The sequence below is a fragment of the Chelon labrosus genome (genome assembly GCF_963514085.1).
Source record: "Chelon labrosus genome assembly, chromosome: 5".
Classification (NCBI taxonomy): Eukaryota; Metazoa; Chordata; class Actinopteri; order Mugiliformes; family Mugilidae; genus Chelon; species Chelon labrosus.
The window spans coordinates 2,741,019-2,762,981 of record NC_140341.1 but is presented as its reverse complement, the minus strand read 5'-3'; the positions used below and the strand labels follow the sequence as shown (position 1 = coordinate 2,762,981).

General features: G+C 42.2%; 1 protein-coding gene across 1 annotated transcript in view; it reads right to left on the bottom strand.

Moving 5' to 3' along the window:
* plcl1 (phospholipase C like 1) overlaps window positions 1–14,208 on the bottom strand; it is a 74,873-nt gene extending 60,665 nt beyond the window's left edge. Inside the window, exon 1 of the mRNA XM_084544754.1 lies at window positions 13,736–14,208. Coding sequence (XP_084400880.1) covers window positions 13,736–13,924 — 189 coding nt within the window. The 5' untranslated portion in view covers window positions 13,925–14,208. The remainder of the gene's footprint in view (window positions 1–13,735) is intronic.
* Window positions 14,209–21,963: the final 7,755 nt, after the last annotated feature.

Sequence of the window (21,963 nt, the reverse complement as noted above, 5' to 3'; positions counted from 1 at the left end):
TGACCACTCAGATAATAATCCATTGTTCATTCGATGCAGCTCTAGTTTAAATACCATTCGTCTCATTGTCTGGTTTTGATAAACGGTGCAGAGTTAGCATGACCTTTAATTAATTCATGTTTATTTAATGGTCTTCGTGTTTCATGTGCATCCTGGTTGTTGCCCAAAATATTTTCCATGTGGACCGAGCTTAACATAACATTTCTCTTTTTACATTTTCAGCGTTTCATATTTTTTTCCACTGTAAATGAAGTTGAAACCAGCTGGGTGGAAACTCCCAGTCCAGTCCTCGGCCTCATCCGTCCAACAGCTGAGACCCTCCAAAACGCAAAAAATAAAAATTGGGCCTGAAAAGAGAGCCAGATGGAGAAGTCAGAGGGGTTTTCTGTTTTGTTTTTTTCTTTTCCTCTCGGTAGCCATGGAAACCGACCAAAGATGTCCTCACTGGAGGTTACAGGTCATGAGTGACGTACAGGAAACGGCTGCAGACAGAAAGAAGTGACTTTTACCATTTCAGTGATGGAAACGAAGAGTCTGAACGGTCTTAATCAGGAGGTTTTATGGAGGGTGCGAGACGTGTCCTCTCCACCCAGCATGATCTCAACATCTAAATCCACTCAGCGGCTTGTGCAGCAGAGAACGAGTCAGACAAAGCAGCTCTAATGTGTCCTTTTAGTTTCCCTCTGTATCCAGATCAGACTCTGAAAGGTCAGGGTTAATGAAACCAATTCAACTCCTCATCTCATCAACTCATGTGCATTTTATTCTCAAATGTTCCGATCACAATTATTCAACTTATTTGAGTCGCTTATCGGGAAAAATTAAGAATTGTGTGGGTTATTTCTGGACCAAATGAGACGTCAGAAGACATCACGTATAGGTCGAACAATTAATCATCAATTAAAACCTTATCATTTAGTGTCGTTTTAGTTCAGGGGCTACACACAGTCCCAGTTTGACCAGTAACATAATAGCACAATAACCTATAAATAATGAAAATGTTTCCTCATTGTTTTAGTGCAAAGAACTACAAGTAGATAATGAAATCGTTAACATTTAATGAACTCTCCTTTTACAAAACATTTTAGGAACTACCTGACGTTTTTTTTAAGAAGAATAAGTACGATGTCGGTGCATTGCTGCCGCCTGCTGTTTAGTTCTGGGCCTCAGTGTCGTGTTACGTCGCAAGTCTTACTAAAACAGTGCGACCCCTAGAGCAGTGGCCCCCAACATTTTTTGCGCCACGGACCGGTTTAATGTCAGACAGAATTTTCACGGACCGATCTAAAGGTGTAGCAGATAAAAACAAAATAAAATGATAAGACCGGCATAAAAACTGTAGTATTTTCTCTATAAAATAATAATAATAAACGTAAATCCACGGTGTATTCATGTGCAACTTTATTAGCAGCGTCCTCATAACGTCACACCAACAACAGAACATGACATGAGTAGCAGAGAGGATTCTCTGCCCCAACGCTCTCTGGTCGCTATGGTAACGTTAAAACATGCCTTCAAAATAAGAGCATGAAAATACTAGCTACTCACAATAGCACTGAATCAGTGGGAGCCCTGAGCTTGTTTTGCTGCAACGAACCAGTTTTGAAGGCTTCATCGCCTCATTAGAGAGCCTAGAGGTCTCCACATATTATGCACAGCAGGCTTGGTGCGTGGGAATCGTCCGTTGCAATAAATCCATATTTTAAGTAGGATTCCTGATATTGTCTGTTAAATGCAGCTTTCTTTCTTTTGGCAGTCGCAGGCTCCTCTTCTGTCCCTTCACTGGATCGTTTCCCCTTCGCAAAGAAACTTTCTAAAGACGTTTGTTTTTTACTCATTTTGCTAGCTTGGGGGTTTAAATTTAGCGGGACGTGATCTATGGTCTCGAGGCCTTGACATGCGTCAAGAGTGAGTCATAGACGGATGTAATGGAGAGAATCCGGTCATTCAAACTCAGATAATAAATCAAACGGAAATAATGGAAGTTATTTATTCTTTCTGTGTGGCCCGGTACCAAATGACCCACGGACCGGTACCGGTCCGGGGGCCGGGGGTTGGGGATCACTGCCCTAGAGGACAAATTATGAAACAGCAGTTAGTTTTATGAAGTTTAGATTAAAATATCTACACTTTTATGTATTAATCTGAAATTTGGTACACTTACGGATAAGATGTGAAAACCAGGCAAAGAGATTTTTAATTCACATTTTTGGAGTTTTTTTTTTTTTTAAAGCGCATTTTTTGTCCGCAGTCGTTCTTTGACGTCAGGTCTTTTAAAACCTGAGGGTTTGATCTTCAGTCTTTCTATTTGTTTTCTTTAAATGCATCTTTTTTAATTTGTTCGCTCCAACACAAAGCATTCTGGGTTAAACTGGTCTATAGAGTCCATGATGCAACAGCTGTCACTGTGCACTAAATCCAGCTGTGTACCCAGCTGCCCACCATGTGGAGGTTTGACAGAGAAATTATAAATCATGCAGCATAAGCTCAGGCAGTAATGGTGAATCCTTGTACGGTGGCGTCATAAGCCGCGAGTTAGGAAACAGACCTCAGCTCGTCTGTTCCTGTGACGTAGACCTGTGTGGAATACGTCACATACTGAAAAACTGACACAAACATCAAAAGTGTTTGATTTGATGGGGCAGCGCTACTTCGTATATTCAGGCTAAAGGTGTGGGGTAATGTAAATTTACAGTGCAAGTAGCAAATTTAATGAAACTGTTGAGAAATACTGGTCTACCATTTGTGTTTCTTCATTCTTGTTCTCTGGAGGGTCGCGGGGGAAGGGGGGGCTGGAGCCTATCCCAGGTTTTGTTTCCTCAGTGAAATACTATTAATCTTCTGTATGAATGAGACACGGGTTGTAAAGAATAACTTGACAAGCTTTGGCGTCAATCTGCACAGGATATATGAATAAGACCGTAGACTGATTTAAAGAATGGTAGGATCTCAGCGATGCTCAAAAGGTCCTGGTATCGTGTTTCAGGTAAATCTGACTCATTCCCGATAACAGAATCATCTTGGACACAGCAGTTTATTTGCTGTATAATTGACCACAGAGAGAAAAGAGAGATAATTACAGTAAAGGTGTTATTATTCTGGGACAGAACAGGATTTCTGCAGCAGCAGCAGCGATATATTTTATGAGAATACACCACTACAGAGAGAACAATATATTGCTGTGGGCTGATGCTTTTGTTTGCACAGACCTCTTCAATTCTGCTCTTCTTCCTTTTTGCTGCCTTCACAACGATTTGTGGCTTCAAAAGTACCTGACTGTCCTTTTTTTTTTTTCACTTGTGCCTTACATGCTCTGAATCTGCCACCCTCCATGTCTTTATCATTTCCCTCGCTTCTCTCGCTCTCAGACAATTCGTTCTGCAAGGCTGAATAAAGCCGGTGAAACGAGACCAGCTACGGGAATGAATGAAGAGAAAGAGAGAGACAGAGAGAGGAGGTTATAAAGGATTTCAGAGAGGCATTCCTCCAGAGGTCTGTCAAAATGTGACAAACTAAAACCAGAAAACCTTTTAAGACATATACACAGTGTTATCCGTTCATATCATTAACCTCTAATGAGTCGTAGCTTGTAGAAACATAAGCACGACGACAAGAATGTCAGAAATAAAATTAGAAATTTGTCCACAAAGCGTTACTTGATATCAGAGAAGTTAGGGAGTTAGGAAGGAGGAGTAGCTAGCCAGCTAGCCAACTAGCCTGAAAGATCAGAGAGTCTATCCAGTGATATGTAATTAGACATCAATAGTCTGGAAGTCAGGCAAACTTCTCCTGTCCACAACCTTTTTTATGTGGTGTAAAGTCCGGAGTCTGATTATGCTCCTGCAAAGATCTGCTGCACCAATCAGATCGTTTGGGCGGAGCTTCATGTGGTAAAAGGAACATGTTTTTCCTTAGTTTAAGAGATTGCATTATTTGTGGGACTTCAGTTTTTGCAGCGTAAACCCAACTGAGATGATTTATGAGTTGTACCTCAGTAAAGTAAACGCAAAGCCACCAACAAGAGCTCAGCACCTCTGAGAAATTCCTCAAGAGTGTCAGAAACCCATTCCGGGCGATGACCTCATGAAGCTGAAAGAGAAGAACCTAAAGTAGAACCTGAACGAGCTGAAACGACCTGAATCAGTTTATTCCAACAGCAAACAATATCTTTTTGGGGCTAAAATTATCTCATTTTGGGCTAATTTTATCCTGTTGAGACTATTAGCACTATCTTGTTTGGGCTAAAAGTAAAAAAAAGTAGCTAATGGAAGGTAAAATTAGCTTGTTTGGGCTAACAGCACCTTTCAGCTAATAACAGCTGATAATATCGTGTCTTGCGTTAACAGTGGCATCTTTTTGGAGCTAAACGCAACTAACATTATCTAATTTTTAGCTAATTTCATCTTGTTTGGCTTATTAGCAGGTAGCACTATCTTGTTTTGGCTAAAGTTGGGGCTAACGCAAGCTAACATTATCCTATTTAGAACCTAAAAGAATGTAAAATTAGCTTGTTTGGGCTACAAACATATAGATTGTTGGGCGGGCCAAAGTAGTATATAATGCTGTATTGTTTTAACTAATGTAGTTCACCTGTTGGCCACCATCATAACATTCATTTCGTCAAAATATAATGTTTTAATTTATTGCTTTTAGTATCAAATTTATATTTCAGAAACTTAAGTAGTACTGGTACTATCATCAGAAAATGCAAACACATTAAGAAAACAGACTCTCTTACATCATTTAGTTCGTTTGTTGTAGGAAAAAACATTGCAGGTGACTTCCTCATGAATCTGGTTGAGAAGAAGCTAAAACATAAAACATATTCTGGTTTATTTAACAGGTTTTTTTTTGTTCACTACATGATTCCAAACTGGTTCAATGTATTAATCTATATAATAAACAGGCCACTGATTGAGAAGGTGTGTCCAAACCTTTGACTGGTACTCTATGTCCCCACACTATTATTTAGGGGTGTGCAAAAGGGGGGGAGCAGGGGGGAGTCAGGATTAGGAGAGGGGAGGGAAGGGGGGCAATGTTGTCATGGGTTCCAATATGTGGTTGCCATGGCAGCAGGCGTGCGCGGTGCCAGAGATCTCGGCTGGACCCGGTGAAGTCAGAGCGGCCGACTCTGGCAGCTGCCCAGCATTCCTCCAAACGAGCTGAAACAACCTGAATCAGTTCATTCCAACAGACTACAGCAAACGTTTTTAGGTCCAGACGACCCAGACAACCAGTGACGAGACACATGTCAGCAGCTTGCGGTGATGCAGAACTGCTGCACAGCACGATAAGAGCAGGAGAGGCTTTACAGGAAAAGACTGGAACCAGAATCCAGGAGCAGTTCACATAGAATCTGAGTTTATCTGAAGGTCCCAACAAAATATATCATGAAGGTCACAACTTCATATCACGATAACTACATTATTTACATTCCTGTGCCACTGGTGAGAGAAGCACAGGAATGTTTATGTTCTTTCTTTTCACTTAAAGTATTCTAAGATAGGGATCTGAAACAAACAAGCATGTCCAACACACCAGCATGAGCCAAAGTAAAAATAAAAGTTTGGATGTAAAGAGCAGCTCAACATTTTCTACGTTTCTGTATAAAATTACTCAAAACATCAGCGGATTTTCACACAAGTTCTGAAAGTAGACAAAGAGAACCCAGTCAAACACATGAAACACAAACACTATACATACGGTTATGTAGAAGCTAGTATCATCTTGTGTAGCGTAGCATGTTGTTGGGCTAACATTATCTTGTTTAGGCTAACTGCTGCTAATATTATCTTATCCCTGGCTAAAGTAGTGGCTAGCATTATTGAGTTTTTGCTAACAACATCCAACAATGTGGCTATCATTATCTTGTTTGGGCTGTACCTTTAACCGCAGCTCATGCTATATCATTTGGGCTAGCATTGTCTCATTTGGGCTAGCATTGTCTTGTTTGGGCTAACAGTACCTTTAACCGCAGCTCATGCTATATCATTTGGGCTAACATTATCTCATTTGGGCTAGCATTGTCTTGTATGGGCTAATAGCAGCTAACATCATCTTGTTTTGGGCTAAACTACAGGCTATCACTGCCTTGTGCGGGCTAACAGTGGCTAACATTTTCTTATTTGGGGGTACCCACAGCTAACATCTTGTTTAAGCTAAAGTAGTTGCTAACGTTATCATGTTTTGGCTAACAGCAGCTAATAATATCCTGTTTCCACTAACAGTGGCAAAAAATATCTTTTTGGGGCTAACTGCAGCTAACATTATCTCATTTTGGGCTAACGTTATCTTGCTAGGGCTATTAGCAGGTAACACTAAAAGTTGGGGCAAATATTAGCTAATATATATCTTGTTTGGGTTGACAGAACATAAAATTAGCTTGTTTGCAATAACATAACATTACCTTGTGTGTGCATTATTATTTATTGTGTCAGATTTATATTTTAGAAACGTGGTATTTCAGTGGTACTGGTACTAATCATTGTCACATCATTAGAAAACATTAGAAAATACAAACGCATTAAGAAAACAGGCTCATTTATTACGTTTGATTCCTCCTAGGTTGAAGCTCTACACAACAAAACCCGACATACGATCTCTACAGTTGTTTTTCAGTATGTTGAGTCCTTGACACTTGACTTTCTTCTTGTTTCCTGCTGTTTTTTCAAAGAAAAAAAAAGCGACAGTGATAGAAAGGCAAGATAGCTGTGCAAATGAGAGATGTGTTTATGTACGTGGATACAGGCAGAGAGCTTTTAAACAGGAAGTGATTTGTAGATATAAACGTCTCTCTGTTCTTGCCCACAGTCGCTCAACTTTAAACCAGTTTGTGTTTTCAGTTCTTCCAAATCTAAAATCCTCTTTATGCTCCGCTGCTTTAATTCCAGCACTCGAGACCTTGTCGCCTCGGGAATGAGGGTCACAGTTTAAATCCCACATCGTTCGCATTAACTCCAATAACAGACGAGCTCTTATTTCCAACTCCAAGAAACTCAGAACAGCTCACGTCACATTAGGCTGAAATCTTTTCATTACAATCAATCAAATTATGTTTATTCATAGTGTAGCGTTACCTGAAGACAATTTACACACCTTTGTCCCATTTTGAGCTTTAAAAAAAAGCAAAACTGTCTTAATTTTCGCACAATACTTAGAGTTTATCTGGAGTCTCTCTGCTGAGAAACTGATTCTCCTCCTGCAAAGATCTGCTGGGCCAATCAGATAGTTTGGGGGCGGGGCTTAATGTGGTTATGGACAGTAGTAACAGGAGTCATACACATCATCAAAGTTTGTACAGTGTGTACACATTAACATCCGTCCTAGGCCGTCCAATTGAAGGTGTCCAGCTAAAACTACAGATGTGAACACACCCGGGACACATTAAACAGATCTGATCTGGTGTCAGTCCACATGTGGAGGTGGTCTGGGACACATGTGACCTCCTTCCTTTGGTAGTGTGAACACACAATGAGTCCTGGGTCACATTAAAGACCACCTACTCAACAGGGCTGATCTGAGGAAGAGGAGTTTAACTCATTCATTCAACCACTAGTAGAAATGATCACATGAATCAGTGATGTCTGTTCATTGAGAGCCTTCCTTCCTTCCTTTCCTTTCCTACCTTCGTCCCTTCCTTCTCCTCCTTCCTTCCTTCTTTCCTTCTCTCCCTTCTTCCTTCCTTCTTTATTTCATTCCCTCTTCCCTTCCTTCCCTCCTGCCCTCCTTCCTTCCTTCCTTCCTTCCTTCCTTTCTCCCTTCTTCCTTTCCTTCTTTATTTCATTCCCTCTTCCCTTCCTTCCCCCCTGCCCTCCCTCCTTCCTTCCTTCCTTATTTCCTTCTCTCCCTTCTTCCTTTCCTTCTTTATTTCATTCTCTCTTCCATTCCTTCCCTCCTGCCCTCCCTCCTTCCTTCCTTCTCTCCCTTCTTCCTTCCTTCCTTTCTCCCTTTCCTTCTTTCCTTCCTTCCTTTCTCCTTTTCCTTCTTTCTTTCATTCCCTCTTCCCTTCCTTCCCTCCCGCCCTCCCTCCCACCCTCCCTCCCTTCCTTCTTTCCTTCCTTTCCTTCTACCATCCATCCTTCCTTCCTTCCTTCTCTAAAATAACTATTGTCAGAAATAATTAGATCTTAAAGTGTGAGAGTCTTTCCAGCTTGTTCCAAAATCTGGATCATGTCTCCAAGTCATGACGCCCACACAACAAACAGCTGAAGTGACATTTTACATCAAATATTTATATTTTAATAAATAACGCTCCTGAACGTCCTGATAAACGCTGCCTATTTTGTTGCACTTCTTTTTATTTTTTTGGTCAGATCGTGCCGCCCTGCTATCTCTATCTCTTTTCGAGCTCTTCAAGGCCGAGACACGAAACACGTGTTCAGAAAAGATCACAATAACAAAAGTATGTGCAGAGCTACATGTGCTTTGTCTCAGTCGCACAAACTCCTGACCAGAACAGCTGTGATGAGGTCTGTCCCCGGAGGAGGGGGGCTGGGGGCATGTGGCACCAGTAGCTGGATGATACCGGGAGACAGAGGGGCCCTCAGAGGCCACCACACAACCACAGGGGACACATTGTCGTAACTGTTGACCAGAATCCAGGAGCAAACAACAAGTTGGACGGAGAATCAGAGCAAAGTGAGAACAAACATCAGACAGAATGAATGAAAGAAAGAAATAGAGAAACAAAGTGGGATTAGGAAGATTCAGATGGGAAAGGAGTCCACATGGAGCTCGGTCTGAGGAGAGACAAAAATAAACTCCTATCGAACATAAACACGGCTCCCACTGTGGCCGTCATATGAAATTCCATGACTTTTCCATAATAGATCCAGGGTTCATCGATGGTCCGTGTGTTTTTTGGACAAGTTTGCTTTTAAAACTAAATCCAAAACCAAAAATTGTAGTCTAAAACTAAGAAAGTGAAAGTTAATATTAGACTTAATTCTCTTTCTACTAACATGATGTGAAAAAAGTCAACAAACTAGTCATAGTCTCCTCGACTGAATCAGAAAGCAGTCTCCATGTTGACCACTGGTCCAGGTCTCTCTGGTCCAGGCATGGATCATTGTGTTCATCTGGTTCTTCTCCAGATTTTCAGCTCATCGTTCCTTTTATATGAGCGTCTCTAGATGAATAACGGACAGACTGTCGTGACAGTTCGTGAAGACATTCTTGGTCCACAGAGGTTGACCTGTGGCGGCTTTGGTAAACACCCTGACCTTTTGATTAGCGTCACTTGAACAGTTTCCAAGATGACAAAATCCAAACCAATTACACTTGCCAAAATGCTTCCTAACACCCATGGCGTTGAGGAAACTTGCCGTCTCCTGAGCAGTCAACCAACACGGAGGCCTGTCAGCGAGACGTCCAGCCGAGCCGTCCCCTGAGCCTCTTCCTGGTTGTCAGTCTCCGTTAATCCCGGTGGCATCTCCGCCACAGAGCGCATGTTTTCCTTCTGGCCTGTTAGACAGTAATGCTGTAAGCTAATTGCTGCTGGTTTGCTGGGGGAAATTAATATAACAGCCTGAAGCTAATGTGTTTAATTAGATTGAGATTAACGTCCCTTTAACTCGCTTTAGACGCAATGAAGCAGCGTCTGCTCCAGAGATGTGTGTGTTTGTAGCCATTTTTGTCCTTGTTGTAGTTGTTTTGTGTCTCTCTGTAGTTGTTTTGTGTCCTTCCGTGGTTGGTTTGTGTCCAGTTGTGGTAGTTTTGTGTCCAGTTTTTGTAGTTTTGTGTGCTTTTTTAGTAGTTTTATGTCTCTTTGCGTATGTTCTGTGTCTCTTTGTAGCTGTTTTGTCCTTGTTGTGGTAGTTTTGTGTCTCTCTGTACTCGTTTTGTCCTTGTTGTGGTTGTTTTGTGTCTCTCTGTAGTCGTTTTGTGTCCTGTTGTAGTTGTTTTGTATCCTTCCGTGGTTGGTTTGTGTCCAGTTGTGGTAGTTTTGTGTACAGTTGCGGTAGTTTTGTGATCTTTTTTAGTAGTTTTATGTCTCTTTGTGTATGTTCTGTGTATCTTTGTAGCTGTTTTGTCCTTGTTGTGGTAGTTTTGTGTCTCTCTGTAGTTGTTTTGTGTCCTTTTGTAGTTATTTTGCGTTCTTCTGTGGTTGTTTTGTGTTCTTTTTTAGTAGTTTTGTGTCTCTTTGCGTATGTTCTGTGTCTCTTTGTAGCTGTTTTGTCCTTGTTGTGGTTGTTTTGTGTCCGTTTGTGGTAGTTTTACATCCTTTTGTTTCTTTTGTGGTAGTTTTTTCTCTCTTTGCAGCTGTTTTCTGTTCATGTGCAGTCATTTTGTCTCTCCTCGTGGGTGCTTTGTTTCCTTTTTATCTTTCTGTGGTTGTTCTTTGCCCATGTGTGGTCATTTGCAGTTGTTCTGCAAATTTTGTGGTAGGTTTGGCTTTTGTGGTTGTGTTGAGCCTTCTGAGTTGCAGAAGGATTTTCTTTGAGGCCAAGAACATGCAATTATTTTCTTATTATTAAACCAGAGTTATTTCTGGCATGGAGGATCAAGAGGTGACTGGCTGCTGGAGTGTTTTCAAGGCTTGGGTAGACATGAAGCTCTCCCGGGTGGATTGTGAGCACAAAAGATGAACAACTGCAAATCGGCTTTGTAGATGACATATAAAAGCACCGCAGTGAGAGATATCTGACCAACACAGGACACAACACTATGTCGTAGCTTCCTCACAAAGCAATCTCTGCCACATAACCTTGTCGTATTGATAAAACATGCGGGTGATTGACGCGTTTCTGTGTTGAGGAAAAACGTAATATGAAGTTAGGTGAGCAGAAAAGAGAGTGGTTCTGCACAAACAGACAGAAAATATACAATGAGACTCAAAGTAACCGCAAAGTGACTCAAAACAACCACAACGAGACAAATCAACTGCAAAGAGGCCCCACTTAGCTGCAAAAACACTCAAAATAACCACAGATGGACAAAACAACTGCATAGAAACTCAAAGCAACCACCAAGAGAGACCAAATAACCACAGACCGACTTCAAATAACCAGGAAGAGACTCAAAACAACTGACAAGAGACCCCAAATAATCACAAAAAGACTTAAAACAACAGCAAAGAAACTCAGAACAACCTAATAATTCTACTTGAGAGCCCGAAAAACCCAAAGACATCAAACATGACGGGTTGAGTTTTGCAGAAATTTGTATAAAATGACGTGAAACCACTTTGTTAAAGAGGCAGAATGAGCTCCGGTCGCATTGTGATACAATCTGAACTGTTACTGAGGTTAAATGAGCAAATTTAATATACAACAGGCTCTTGAACTAAGGATGCAGAAAGTTGCCTGCATGAGCCGAACAGGTCAGAGTTTGTGGACTGAACAAGGATCGCCTTAATTGCCGGCATTAAACAGGGTAAGTTGAACAAACAGGGAGGGTGTGTGTGCAGAAGGTGACATGTTGCGTGGGCGTCGCAGACACATGTGAGAGTTTGTTGTTGCAGTAATGTGAGCCGTGCAGGAGGCAGCCTCGCCCTTCCAGCCTCAGTTTTAACCGGTGGTAAAGGGGAAGAAAATCCCCCTTCAAGTGAAGCGCTCTGCTGGTCGCCGTTCACTCTGCTTCATATTTAAAAGTGGAAGTGAAATTCAGATTCATTTGGCCGTGGCGAGATCTCATAGCTTGCATCGACAGGGTCTCCAGATAATGTTTGGATATTTGCTTAAAGATGAAATCACAGAATATGAGACTCTGCCATTGATCCTGAGACGTGTCGCCGTGCCCGTCACCGACATCACTTCTCTCATCCTTTCATCTGCTTCCTCCTCGACACAAGTCAAAGGACTCTGTGTTCAGCTGGGTCGGATGAGGCTGACTCTCGGTTTGAACACCGGCCAGAATCATCACCTTCCCCCATGACTTGACAGCTGACATGAAATATGGAGGCTGACCTGATATCGTCAGATGGGCTGACAAGGTCATAAACCTCAGTGACAAATAAGCATCAATCTGTGCCTCCTTCAGCGTCTTTAACGTTACAGACAAAAAAAGACAAATGTCAATACAGTGTACTGAAAGTACAACAAGTATCTGTACTCAGTTTGCAGAAAATTATCTCCTGTAGCTGATAAATAATAATTATTATTTTCAACTGTTGAATTTATATCTTTAAATTTAATCTGATCATAAGAACAAATGATCTAATGTTATCTAGTCTAGGCTAACACAACCGCTAAGACTATCTCATTCGGGCTGAGGTCAGCTACTGCGTTAGCCTAAACAAGTTTATTTCATCTTTGCTATCATTATCTAGTTTAGGTTAACACCGCAGCTAAGTTTATCTCATTTACTTTCATATTCATGTGAACAGAGCAGCCTAATTATCGCATTTGTTTTAGACGTTGTGTTGCTTAGGGTAACACAGCCACTATATCTCAGCTGGGCTAATGTTGTCTTGTTCAAGATAATGCGGTGGTTAAAACTATGTGATTTGGGCAAACCATATCTAGATTAGGCTAACACCGCAGCTAGGTTACTTCCTTTGAGCTAAATATATCTAGTTTAGACTAAGACGGCAGCAATGATGTTCACCTTTGAGCTAATCATTGATAGTTTAGGCCGACACGGCAGCTAACATATCACATTTGGATTAATGTAATCTAGCTTGGCTAACACAATAGCTACAATGCCCAATCAATAGTTGGACGTAAAAGCGGCTAACGATACTTTGTTTGGGCTAACACAGTAGCTAAGATTGTATCATCTTTGCTAATGTTATCTAAGGCTAACACTGCAGTAAGATCTGCAGCTACACATATCTAGTATAAGCTAGCACAGTCGCTAAACGTATCTTATTTTGACTAAGATAACCTTGTTTAAGCTAACAAAGCACCTAACGTCGACTTATTTGGGATAAAACAGCAGCTAGATATATTTAGTTGGGGCTAACAGCCGCTAACCCTTTTTTAAGCTAACAAAATGGCTTACATTAGGTTGTCTAATGTCATGTTAATGTCAACAGCTCTTGTTTGAGCTAACAACATTAACATTTTAACATTTAACATAGAACGCACATGTTAGCGCTTTGTGTATGCACAGTTCTGTGTTATGCTGAAATACAGTTGTTGTATCTTATAATGTTTTTAAATAAAAATTAAATTTAAACATTAAGCTGTCAAATTCAGAAATATGGAAACACTTAAGTAGCAGCGGTATTACTTGAGCACCTGGTTCTGCTGTAGGTGACAGATAACATGAGATGGAGAAGCTGAGTGGATGACATGAAAGCTAATGATGCCTCAAACATGATCCTCCCCTTCCAGCTCCTCTTTGGGGTCCGGTGACCTGCAACCTGAGCACAGGTGAGGCCCGGGATGTCACCATGATGTCAGAGGGTCAGCAGGTGAGGGGTCGTTCCAGCAGACAACCAAATCTTATCAGAATGTTCCTCCTATAGATAAAAACTGGCACTTAAGTTGATTTTAATTGTTAAAATGTCTAAACTAAGTTATCCAGTCATCTGAGAATGTGGAATGTGACATTACGCACGAGTGAAGCGCCAAAGTGTGACACCGTGTGCGCCTTGGAAGAGCGAATGAACCTTGACCTCATTCAAAGTTAAGATTTCAGATTATTTGTCACATTTTTATCAAAATTTTTTGTCACTTTTTTCCTGAGCAGCTGTTTTTAAACACAGATGCATCCAGTAAGCCTTTTAGAGGAAGTGGGTCACAGAGAAAACTGAGCCAAACAACAGGTAAGACATGTCAGCTGTCTTTACCTTAATGATGCTGCTCCGGCGCGGTGCCGCCTTCACGGACTCCAGGAGGATGGTGTCGGTGTCCTGGCCGCCGCCGCCGCCGCCGGGGAGGATGACACCGCTGCGCCGGCCGCGGGGCGCCCTCGGCGGAATGAAGTCCGGCGCTCCGTCGCTGCACAGCCCGTCTCCACATCCATCGCGCTCGGACATGTCGGCGAGGAGGAGCTCGGTGCGAAACAAGCGGGAAGGGAATTAATCAGCTCGCCGGATCTGACCCGAGTAAAGTTTGCCTCTGCTGTGCGGGGATGCCATTTAAAGAAGAAACTGGTTCTTGGTTCCCTGACGCAGCCCGGAGCAAACTAATCACCCCAATTTCCTTAATTATGAGCGGATCCTCGGTGAGCTGGGTTGACTTCCACTCAAATCAAAGCACCACTCGCAGGTTTCAGCCTCGACTCTGAGGAGAAACTGGACTGATGCGCTCTCCCCCGGGAGGCGCGCAACAAGTCTCCGCTGCTCGAGGTTCGAGGCGGTCAAAGCATCAAAACGCGCAGAAAGTCTCGGTGCGTAAAAGAAGCGAGCGGTGGAAACACAGATCTTCGAGGCTGCTGCTGCTGCTGCTGCTTTCTCCAACCCCAGCAAAAAATAATAATAATAAAAAAAAACACATACACCGATGTCAAAGTGCAGGAACGGGCGAAGTTGCGCTGCGACGAGCGTCAAGACGCCAAAACAGAAGATCCACTCATGTGTGATCCACGGAGCGCGTCGCTCCGACTAGACGCGGCCGCTGCGGATGTCTCGGCTGCACTCCGGGCAACAACAGCAGACTTTTGACGAGAACAGGGAACACAATTGACAGTCGCGCCGCCTCTCGCCCGCCACCCCTCCATCCTCCGTCCCTTCTACACGGCTCCTCCCACACCATGCCCCCGACAGCACGACTGACGCGCGGCAAGGCCAATGCGCACGACCGCTGAGCAGCCGGAGCCTCTGATAGGCTCCAGAGGGGCGGGCTTACGGTTTAATAAATGGGACAATGGGAGGTTTGGTTTTTTTGTGGTGTGTCCAAGTCAAATTCTGAAGACAGAAATACAATCAGTGAATTCAGTTTCTATACAAATTAAACCAATAAAAAGTTTTTTGTCTTAACTTTAACATTAGACAAGAAAAACATCAGTTTATGATGTTTTATTGACAAAATAATTAATCATTACATTTATAAACTGGAAAAAAATGTCCATCCATGCACATGATTATGAGTTTCAGCTTTAAACTGAAGACAAACGAACCAAAAACCAATGTTCTTAGTCAAAGATAAATTCGTAGGTTGGTTTAAATATTAAAATATGAGTCAGTAATCACATCATTAAAAAACACTCCTAGCTTCCTGTGTGATGATAACAGACTGTGTAGCAGCTGGTGGTTGGTTGTGGCCTTTGTGGTGCGTTCAAGAGCAACTTTTTGGTCCAGACACAGAAGCAGTAATAGTTGCCGGTAGGTCTTTGATAGTTTTCTGTGTTCCTCCTTCAACTCAGCTGGAGAAGCAGTGATTCAGAACATAAACCACGTCTGAACCAGTTTTCTTCTGGTCCACCTTTGATCAGCAGTTGATGCTAATCCTTTAAAGCCTTCTCTCTAAAATAAAAACAACCTCACGGGTGCCAGGCATCAAACCTTTCCACCGCCGGCTGTAAACCACAAACCCAAATCACCTTCTTTGTTCAGTCTTCAGACATCTGACGTCCGAGCTGTACACCTGACCTCTGACCTCCTATTATTGTGAAGCCGCCGCCGCCGCTGCTGGTTCAGACCAGCAACAATCGGTGCAGAGGTGTAATAAAAGTGTGATCCATTATTCATCACAACAGCAGGACTGCTTTTTCTCTCCTTTCCAGAGAAGGTCAAAGGTCATGGTCAGGGAGGAAAGCAGCACTCCTGGAGCTGGCAGGGATTTAGCGTCAGGCTCAAGGACACATCAGCAGGGTATTCACTTGAAGCCAAGTCGTCTTGGAATGATGCAGGCTCCAGTTATACGCTGGTTTACTCAGATATGACTCCTATCATGTGGAAAACAGTAAAAATAGAGACAAACGTTCCTCGATTTTATCGCTATCAGCATGGTGAGTTTGGTGCCAGGAGCCAAAATGGTGGAGGGTGTTTCCATTAGGTAAACATTTGGTGAGCTCTGTGTGAGTGCTTTGTTGGTTTTGTTCAGATGACTCCTTCTAGAGCAGCAGAGAAAACATCAATATTTAGTCATAATTTCATCTAATTGTACAAGAATTTCCTTCAGTTTTGGATCGAGTCATAAGCATAATATTGGTGTAGTTTCTTCTGCAAGGAATTAATGGACTGCATTATCTTTTCCTCTTCCATAAAAGATCTTCTCCTATGCTAAAGGAAATTTTAAAAAAGGTGCATCGAGCCACTTTTCTTAGCATTAAGAGGCTGCAGCAGTTCAAACCTAGAACCTTCTGGCTATAAACCAACGCCTTAACACGCCGTCATGCAAATCATAGAGCAGCTTAAGACCGCACCCTACAGAACAGAGAATATACTAATTATGTCCACTTGAAATAATACACTTTTATCCCACAAAGCCATGATGAAAGGTATCCTAAAGCCCGGCTGAACCTCGAGCCCCGGTGTCATTTGGCAGAAACACTTTGAAGGGACTCGAGATTTGGCTCAAACTCGCTGAATCCCCTGAATTATTGTTAGTGGAAGGTGTTCCCACCTGAGCAGATATATGAGTGTGTGGGCTCGGACCCTGAGCTGTGGAATGTGGTCGGCTGGTGAGGCCCATTAGCGAACGAGGCTCGCCAGTCGCACCTCGCCGTCAGTATGTGGGCTCACTCGCAGGAAGGAGGAATTTGACAAGGTTATATTTTCTCGTCGTGGCAGAAAAAGAGGAGAGTGTGAAGACGGTCGCATCGCGTTCTTTAGGTCATAAAAAAAACAGACATAGCATTAGCATAGCATCAGGTTTGGTGCCAATAAATATTAGTGTGTGACCTGATCAGGATCTAAAGAGGACAACTGGACTTGTTGGTTTTCTTGAAGACGTTTCTTTCAAGTAGATTCTTAAGTTCTAGCTTCTTGTATCAGTAGTGAAACGTCTTTAAGAAAATCTACAAGTCCGTTTGTCCTTGTTTCAACTTTGTCTTTATGGATAGACCATGACCTGGATCACTGAGAACCTGCACAAAAATAATGCAACGCACTTTTGGACAAGCCCCCTTTGACTAGTGTTGGAGTATCAAGGAGACTTGCTGATTACAAGTATCTCCTTTACTTGGATGAAACTGGCTTTAAAAACCCAACAAGTCTCATTGTTTCAGCTTTGTTTTATTGACTGAGAATCTTCACAGACAAGATCTAAAGAGCCTAGAGACTGTATGGTAGAGGTGTCAAACAAAAACCTTAGCTGTCCATTAGCCAGACCATGTTAGCTCCTTTGTTTGTTGGCAAATCAGACCTAAAGACCTGAAGATGCTCAACTGGACTTTTAGAGTTTCTTGAAGACGTTCCATCCAAACAGCTTCCTCAGCTACTTGAAGCCAATGACAAAACATCTTCAAGAAACTCTACAAGTCCTCGTCTCAGCTTTGTGTTTTTGGATAAGCTGAGAACCATCACAGACAGACTGTGGAGAAAAGTCTTCTGTTGTCTTCAAGTAGTCCTTCTTCTTCTTGGATGAAGACTTGGATGAAATGCCTTTGAGAAACCCAACAGGTCCAGTTGCTGGATAGACCATGACCTGGATGACACCTGAGAACCTGCACCCTTCGACTGGTCTCAATTACAAATTTGGACGTTTGAATGAAGTATTGTCTTCAGTCCTTCAGTTCTAAGAGACTTTTGGACAACGCCCACAGATGTTCCTGTTTAAAGTCTCTTAAAACTGAAGAAGCTTCGTGGATAAAATGACTTCAGGAACACCTACAAGTTCAGTTGTCCTTGTTTCAGTTTTGTTTTTCATTCATTCATTCATCCTCTGTAACCACTTGTCCTGTGAATGGTCATGGGTTGGGGGCAGACACAGGGAGAACATGCAAACTCCACACAGAAAGGAACCAGTCGGCCCATGGATTAGAACCTAGAACCTTCTGGCTGTGAGGCATCAGTGCTAACCACCACACCACTTTGCCACCCCGCTTTGCTTTTGTTTTTTGGATAAACCATGACCTGGATGACTGAGAACCATCACAGACATATTGTGGAGGAACATCTTCTTTGGTTCTTCTTCTTCTTTGAGGTGCTCATTCTCCATCCCAATTCCCCACCGGTCACTTAGAACTGAAGACTTAAGTCAAAACATCCTCAAGAAACCCAACAGGTCCAGCTGTCTTTGTTTCAGCTTTCTTTTGGATAAACCATGACCTGGTTGACTGAGAACCTTCACAGATGGTTGTTTTGTTTTGGAGTCAAAGTGAAGATACGTCTGAAGAGCAGAACACCTGAAAAACGTGACTTCATTTAAAGAGTCGTTCTGCTGAAACTGGAGCCTTGGTGCTACGCCGCCACCTCGGTGTGAACACAGACCTCAGAGGCCGTCTCCACAGAAGTGTCAAGAGTCGGTCAGCAGACGAGTGCTCGCTGTTCTCTGCTCGTCTCATCCCGTCCTGTGTAAACACCGGCTTCAGATACTTTCACTCTCTCCAGTTATTCCGTTTACATTTGAGCTTCGCTGGATCCCTTTTAACTTATTATCGGAGGCCACTTTCCCCCGGGTTACTCAAACATTTCTGTGCTGCTGTAAAAACACTGAGCTGTAGGTAATCCTCTTCCTGGGTGGCTAATCAACCTCCATCCCTCTGTTTGCCGCCGAGGGAATGTTAAACCCAGCCATGGTTATGTAACGGTCACCAACGACGTCCACGCTTCAGCTTCTTCTTCTTCCAACGTCTCACGGTTCGAGCTCCTTTAATGTGGTCTGTTTCCTTCTTTGTTTAGAATCTCTTCAGTGTTTTAATCCATGTTTAAAGACGTCCTGTTATTTTCTGGAGCCGACAAATTAACAGACGAACGTTAAAAGGAAATAACTTCTAATGTTTAGACGCAGTAAACGAAGAATTTACCCAAATACAGTGAAAAAAGAAAGATCTGAGTAACTCATCTTCTTCTTTCTTCATTTGTCTCCTTGTCAGTCTTCTTCTTCTTCTACAGATTTTTTTTCACCTGTGCCTCCTCCCTCCTTCTTCCCTCCCTTCTTCCCTATCCTTCTTCTCTTGTTCTGTTTCCTCTTCATTAATAAACTTCCACAGTGACTGATGTCGTATCCGATCGCATCTTTTGATTTGGTCTCCATGGAAACGGCTCATAACTTCTGACCAGGATGAAGTTGAAGCCTGAACTCTGGATGAAGTCTCCTCTCGTCTTCTTCTTTGAGTGTTTGTGTCTCGTTGTTCAGATCTGATCCTTGTTGTAGAACACAGTGTTGTGTTAATCTCCTTCCTGGGTCAAAGGTCATCAGCTCAGAAATACAAACCTCTCCTTGTATTGTCCTTATTATTTTTACTATGTTTTAAGTTGTACTTTTAAGATTAAGAAAATATATATATGCAAATATATTTAAAAAAAAAAAAAAAAAGGAGAACTTGAAAAATACTCCAGTAAAATTTAACTAAACTGATTCAGCTGTAAAACTTATTTAAACACTAGATGGCGCCGCTGACAAACAAATCAACAGCCGGAGGAGGCCAAAACATTAGGTACACCAGTGAACGCATGCTGATCTAAATCCCCCTTCATGACAGTTCAAAAGTTCTACAAAATAAAAAACTGAATCAACATCATCTCTGAGTTATTTTAAACTAAAGCTGAAGACCAGAACCTTCATGAAGACAAGATTTAGAGCAGGACTGGTTTCACTAGTGTACCTAATGAAGTGGCCGGTGAGTGAACATTCAGGTTTCAGGTTCAAAAATAAAAATCACCAAAAATTTTATTCCTTAAGACAGAACAAGAAACATGTGTGAGCAGTAAATACACTGATTGATAATGGTTCTTTAAGTCATTTATAAATAAGAAGATAAGAAAGTTATAACTAAAAGTCATAGTTTTAAAGAAAGAAGTCAGATTTTTAAGTGGTCCTGATCCTCCTGTCTTTGTGTCAGATGATATCATAACACTATGACTGTGACTTATTTATTAATGATTCATCACTGTTAATAATCCTGATGTTATGGACGTACGTGAGGACGAAGACACTAGTGACGTGGGTGTTTAATTTACTGCTGTATAAACCGTCCTCTTCCTTCCCACACTCCAGTCCATGTTTAGTGGAGGAGGGCCCCGGGTTTCCTTCCCAGGGCGTCCTGACCGGGTGGAGCTCCTGAACGACAGTGGTTTCCTGCCAGAGGCACAGTCAGCTTTAAACCACTTGGAGTTATTTTTGAAATGTTTGGTCAGCATGTGTCTGGCAGGGTTTTTGGTTCGCCGAGTTTACTGCATCTGTTTCTGGTTCACAAGTTTCCCCCGTTTGTTATCGAACGTCGAGGTGGAGGATTTAGTTTAAGTGTTTAAGTTATGTCTTGTTTTGTATTTTAAGTGTTGGAGAAAACTGTCGTTCCACTGAGTTAGATGTTGTGGTGCTAGTAGTAGAGTTATTTATACAGAGGAATAAAAGAATGAACATGTGACACATAAAATAGAAAACAAAGAACTTCAAGTAACTGTGGACGTATAAGAAAGAGAAATACAAACAGTGCTGCTTAGAAGTCTTTGCAGCCTTTAGAAGATTCTATATTTACGGTTTCTGGTAACTCCTGATCAGTGGTCTACAGCAGCTTGGAGGAATTTTAGCTTCATTGCTTCAGTTCTGAGATGTTGGTGGGTTTCCTCACATCAACTGCTTGCTTCAGGTCCTTCCACAACATTTCTATTGGATTAAGGTCAGGACTTTGACTTGGCCGTTCATAAACATTCACCTTGTTCTTCTTTAACCGTTCTTTTGTAGAACCACTTGTGTTCTTGGTTCTCGTTGTCTTGCTGCATGACCCAGTTTCTCTTCACATTCAGCTCATGGACAGATGTCCTGACATTTTCTTTTAGAGTTCACTGGTAGAATTCAGAATTCATTGGTCCATCAATGAGGACAAGCCGTCCTGGTCCAGATGCAGCAGAACAGGCCCAAACCAGGACATTAGCACCCCCATGTTTGATGGAGGGATGAGGTTCTGATGCTGGAATGATGCAGTGTTGTTTCATCTCATTTAAACCAAACTATTCTACTTTGGTCTCATCTGTCCACTAAACATTGTCCCAATAGTCTTCTGTCTTGTCCACATGATGTTGATTTATTTAATCTAAACCAGGAACTGAACCACACCTGAGTCTCATTACACTAATAGAAACACTTCTGAACACAAAGACTCTGATTTGGCTTTGAAAATAACTTGTAATCCTAGAGGTTCACTTGGTTTATCATCTCTCTGATATGTAATATCACCCATAAATACACAAGTGTAATGTTTCTGTTTCATGTGTTTGATTGAGTTCTCTTCGTGACTTCCACTGATGTTTTGAGTCATTTCCATACAGATCTTCTGAAGGATGTACATACAGTATATATTTATAGACATGATTTATGTGTTTCCATCTCTCTCTTCCTCTCCATTAATAACGTCTCTCTCCATCCAGCTGCTTCCTTCCTTCCTTTGTCTCCTTCCTTTCATTCATTCAGACCAAACAATGACTTCATCATGTCAACTCATCGTCAATCAGCGTTAATCAAACCAGAATCAGTGTCTTTACAGAAGCTAACGTCAACATCAGATCGGGTGAAGTTTTTAGGGAGAATGTTTGGTTTAAGGTCGGGACGGTTCATTCATCAGGAAATGAATGGGAGTCAATGAGAGGCACTGAGTGTGTGTGGGCTGGATTTGACATCCTTATGAGGACCAGGTTCAGTCAGAATCAGATCAGACCTGATGGATGAGGTGTAGAGGTGGTGGTGCTGGTAACCATGGTAACCTTTACTAATCATCATCAGGTGAGGAGTTTCCAGGAGGGACAGAAACATGGAGGTAGAGAAACAAGATGAACCAAGATGGAATCAATGTGGACAGAGATGTTGGAGACAATGTGGCGACATCTTGGTTGTCTTCTAAGACTCTAGACATTCAGGACATGGAGGAGGACATGGAGGAGGACATGGAGAAGGAGGACATGGAGGACGAGGACATGGAGGAGGACATGGAAGAGGAGGAAGACATGGAGGAGGACATGGAGGAGGACATGCT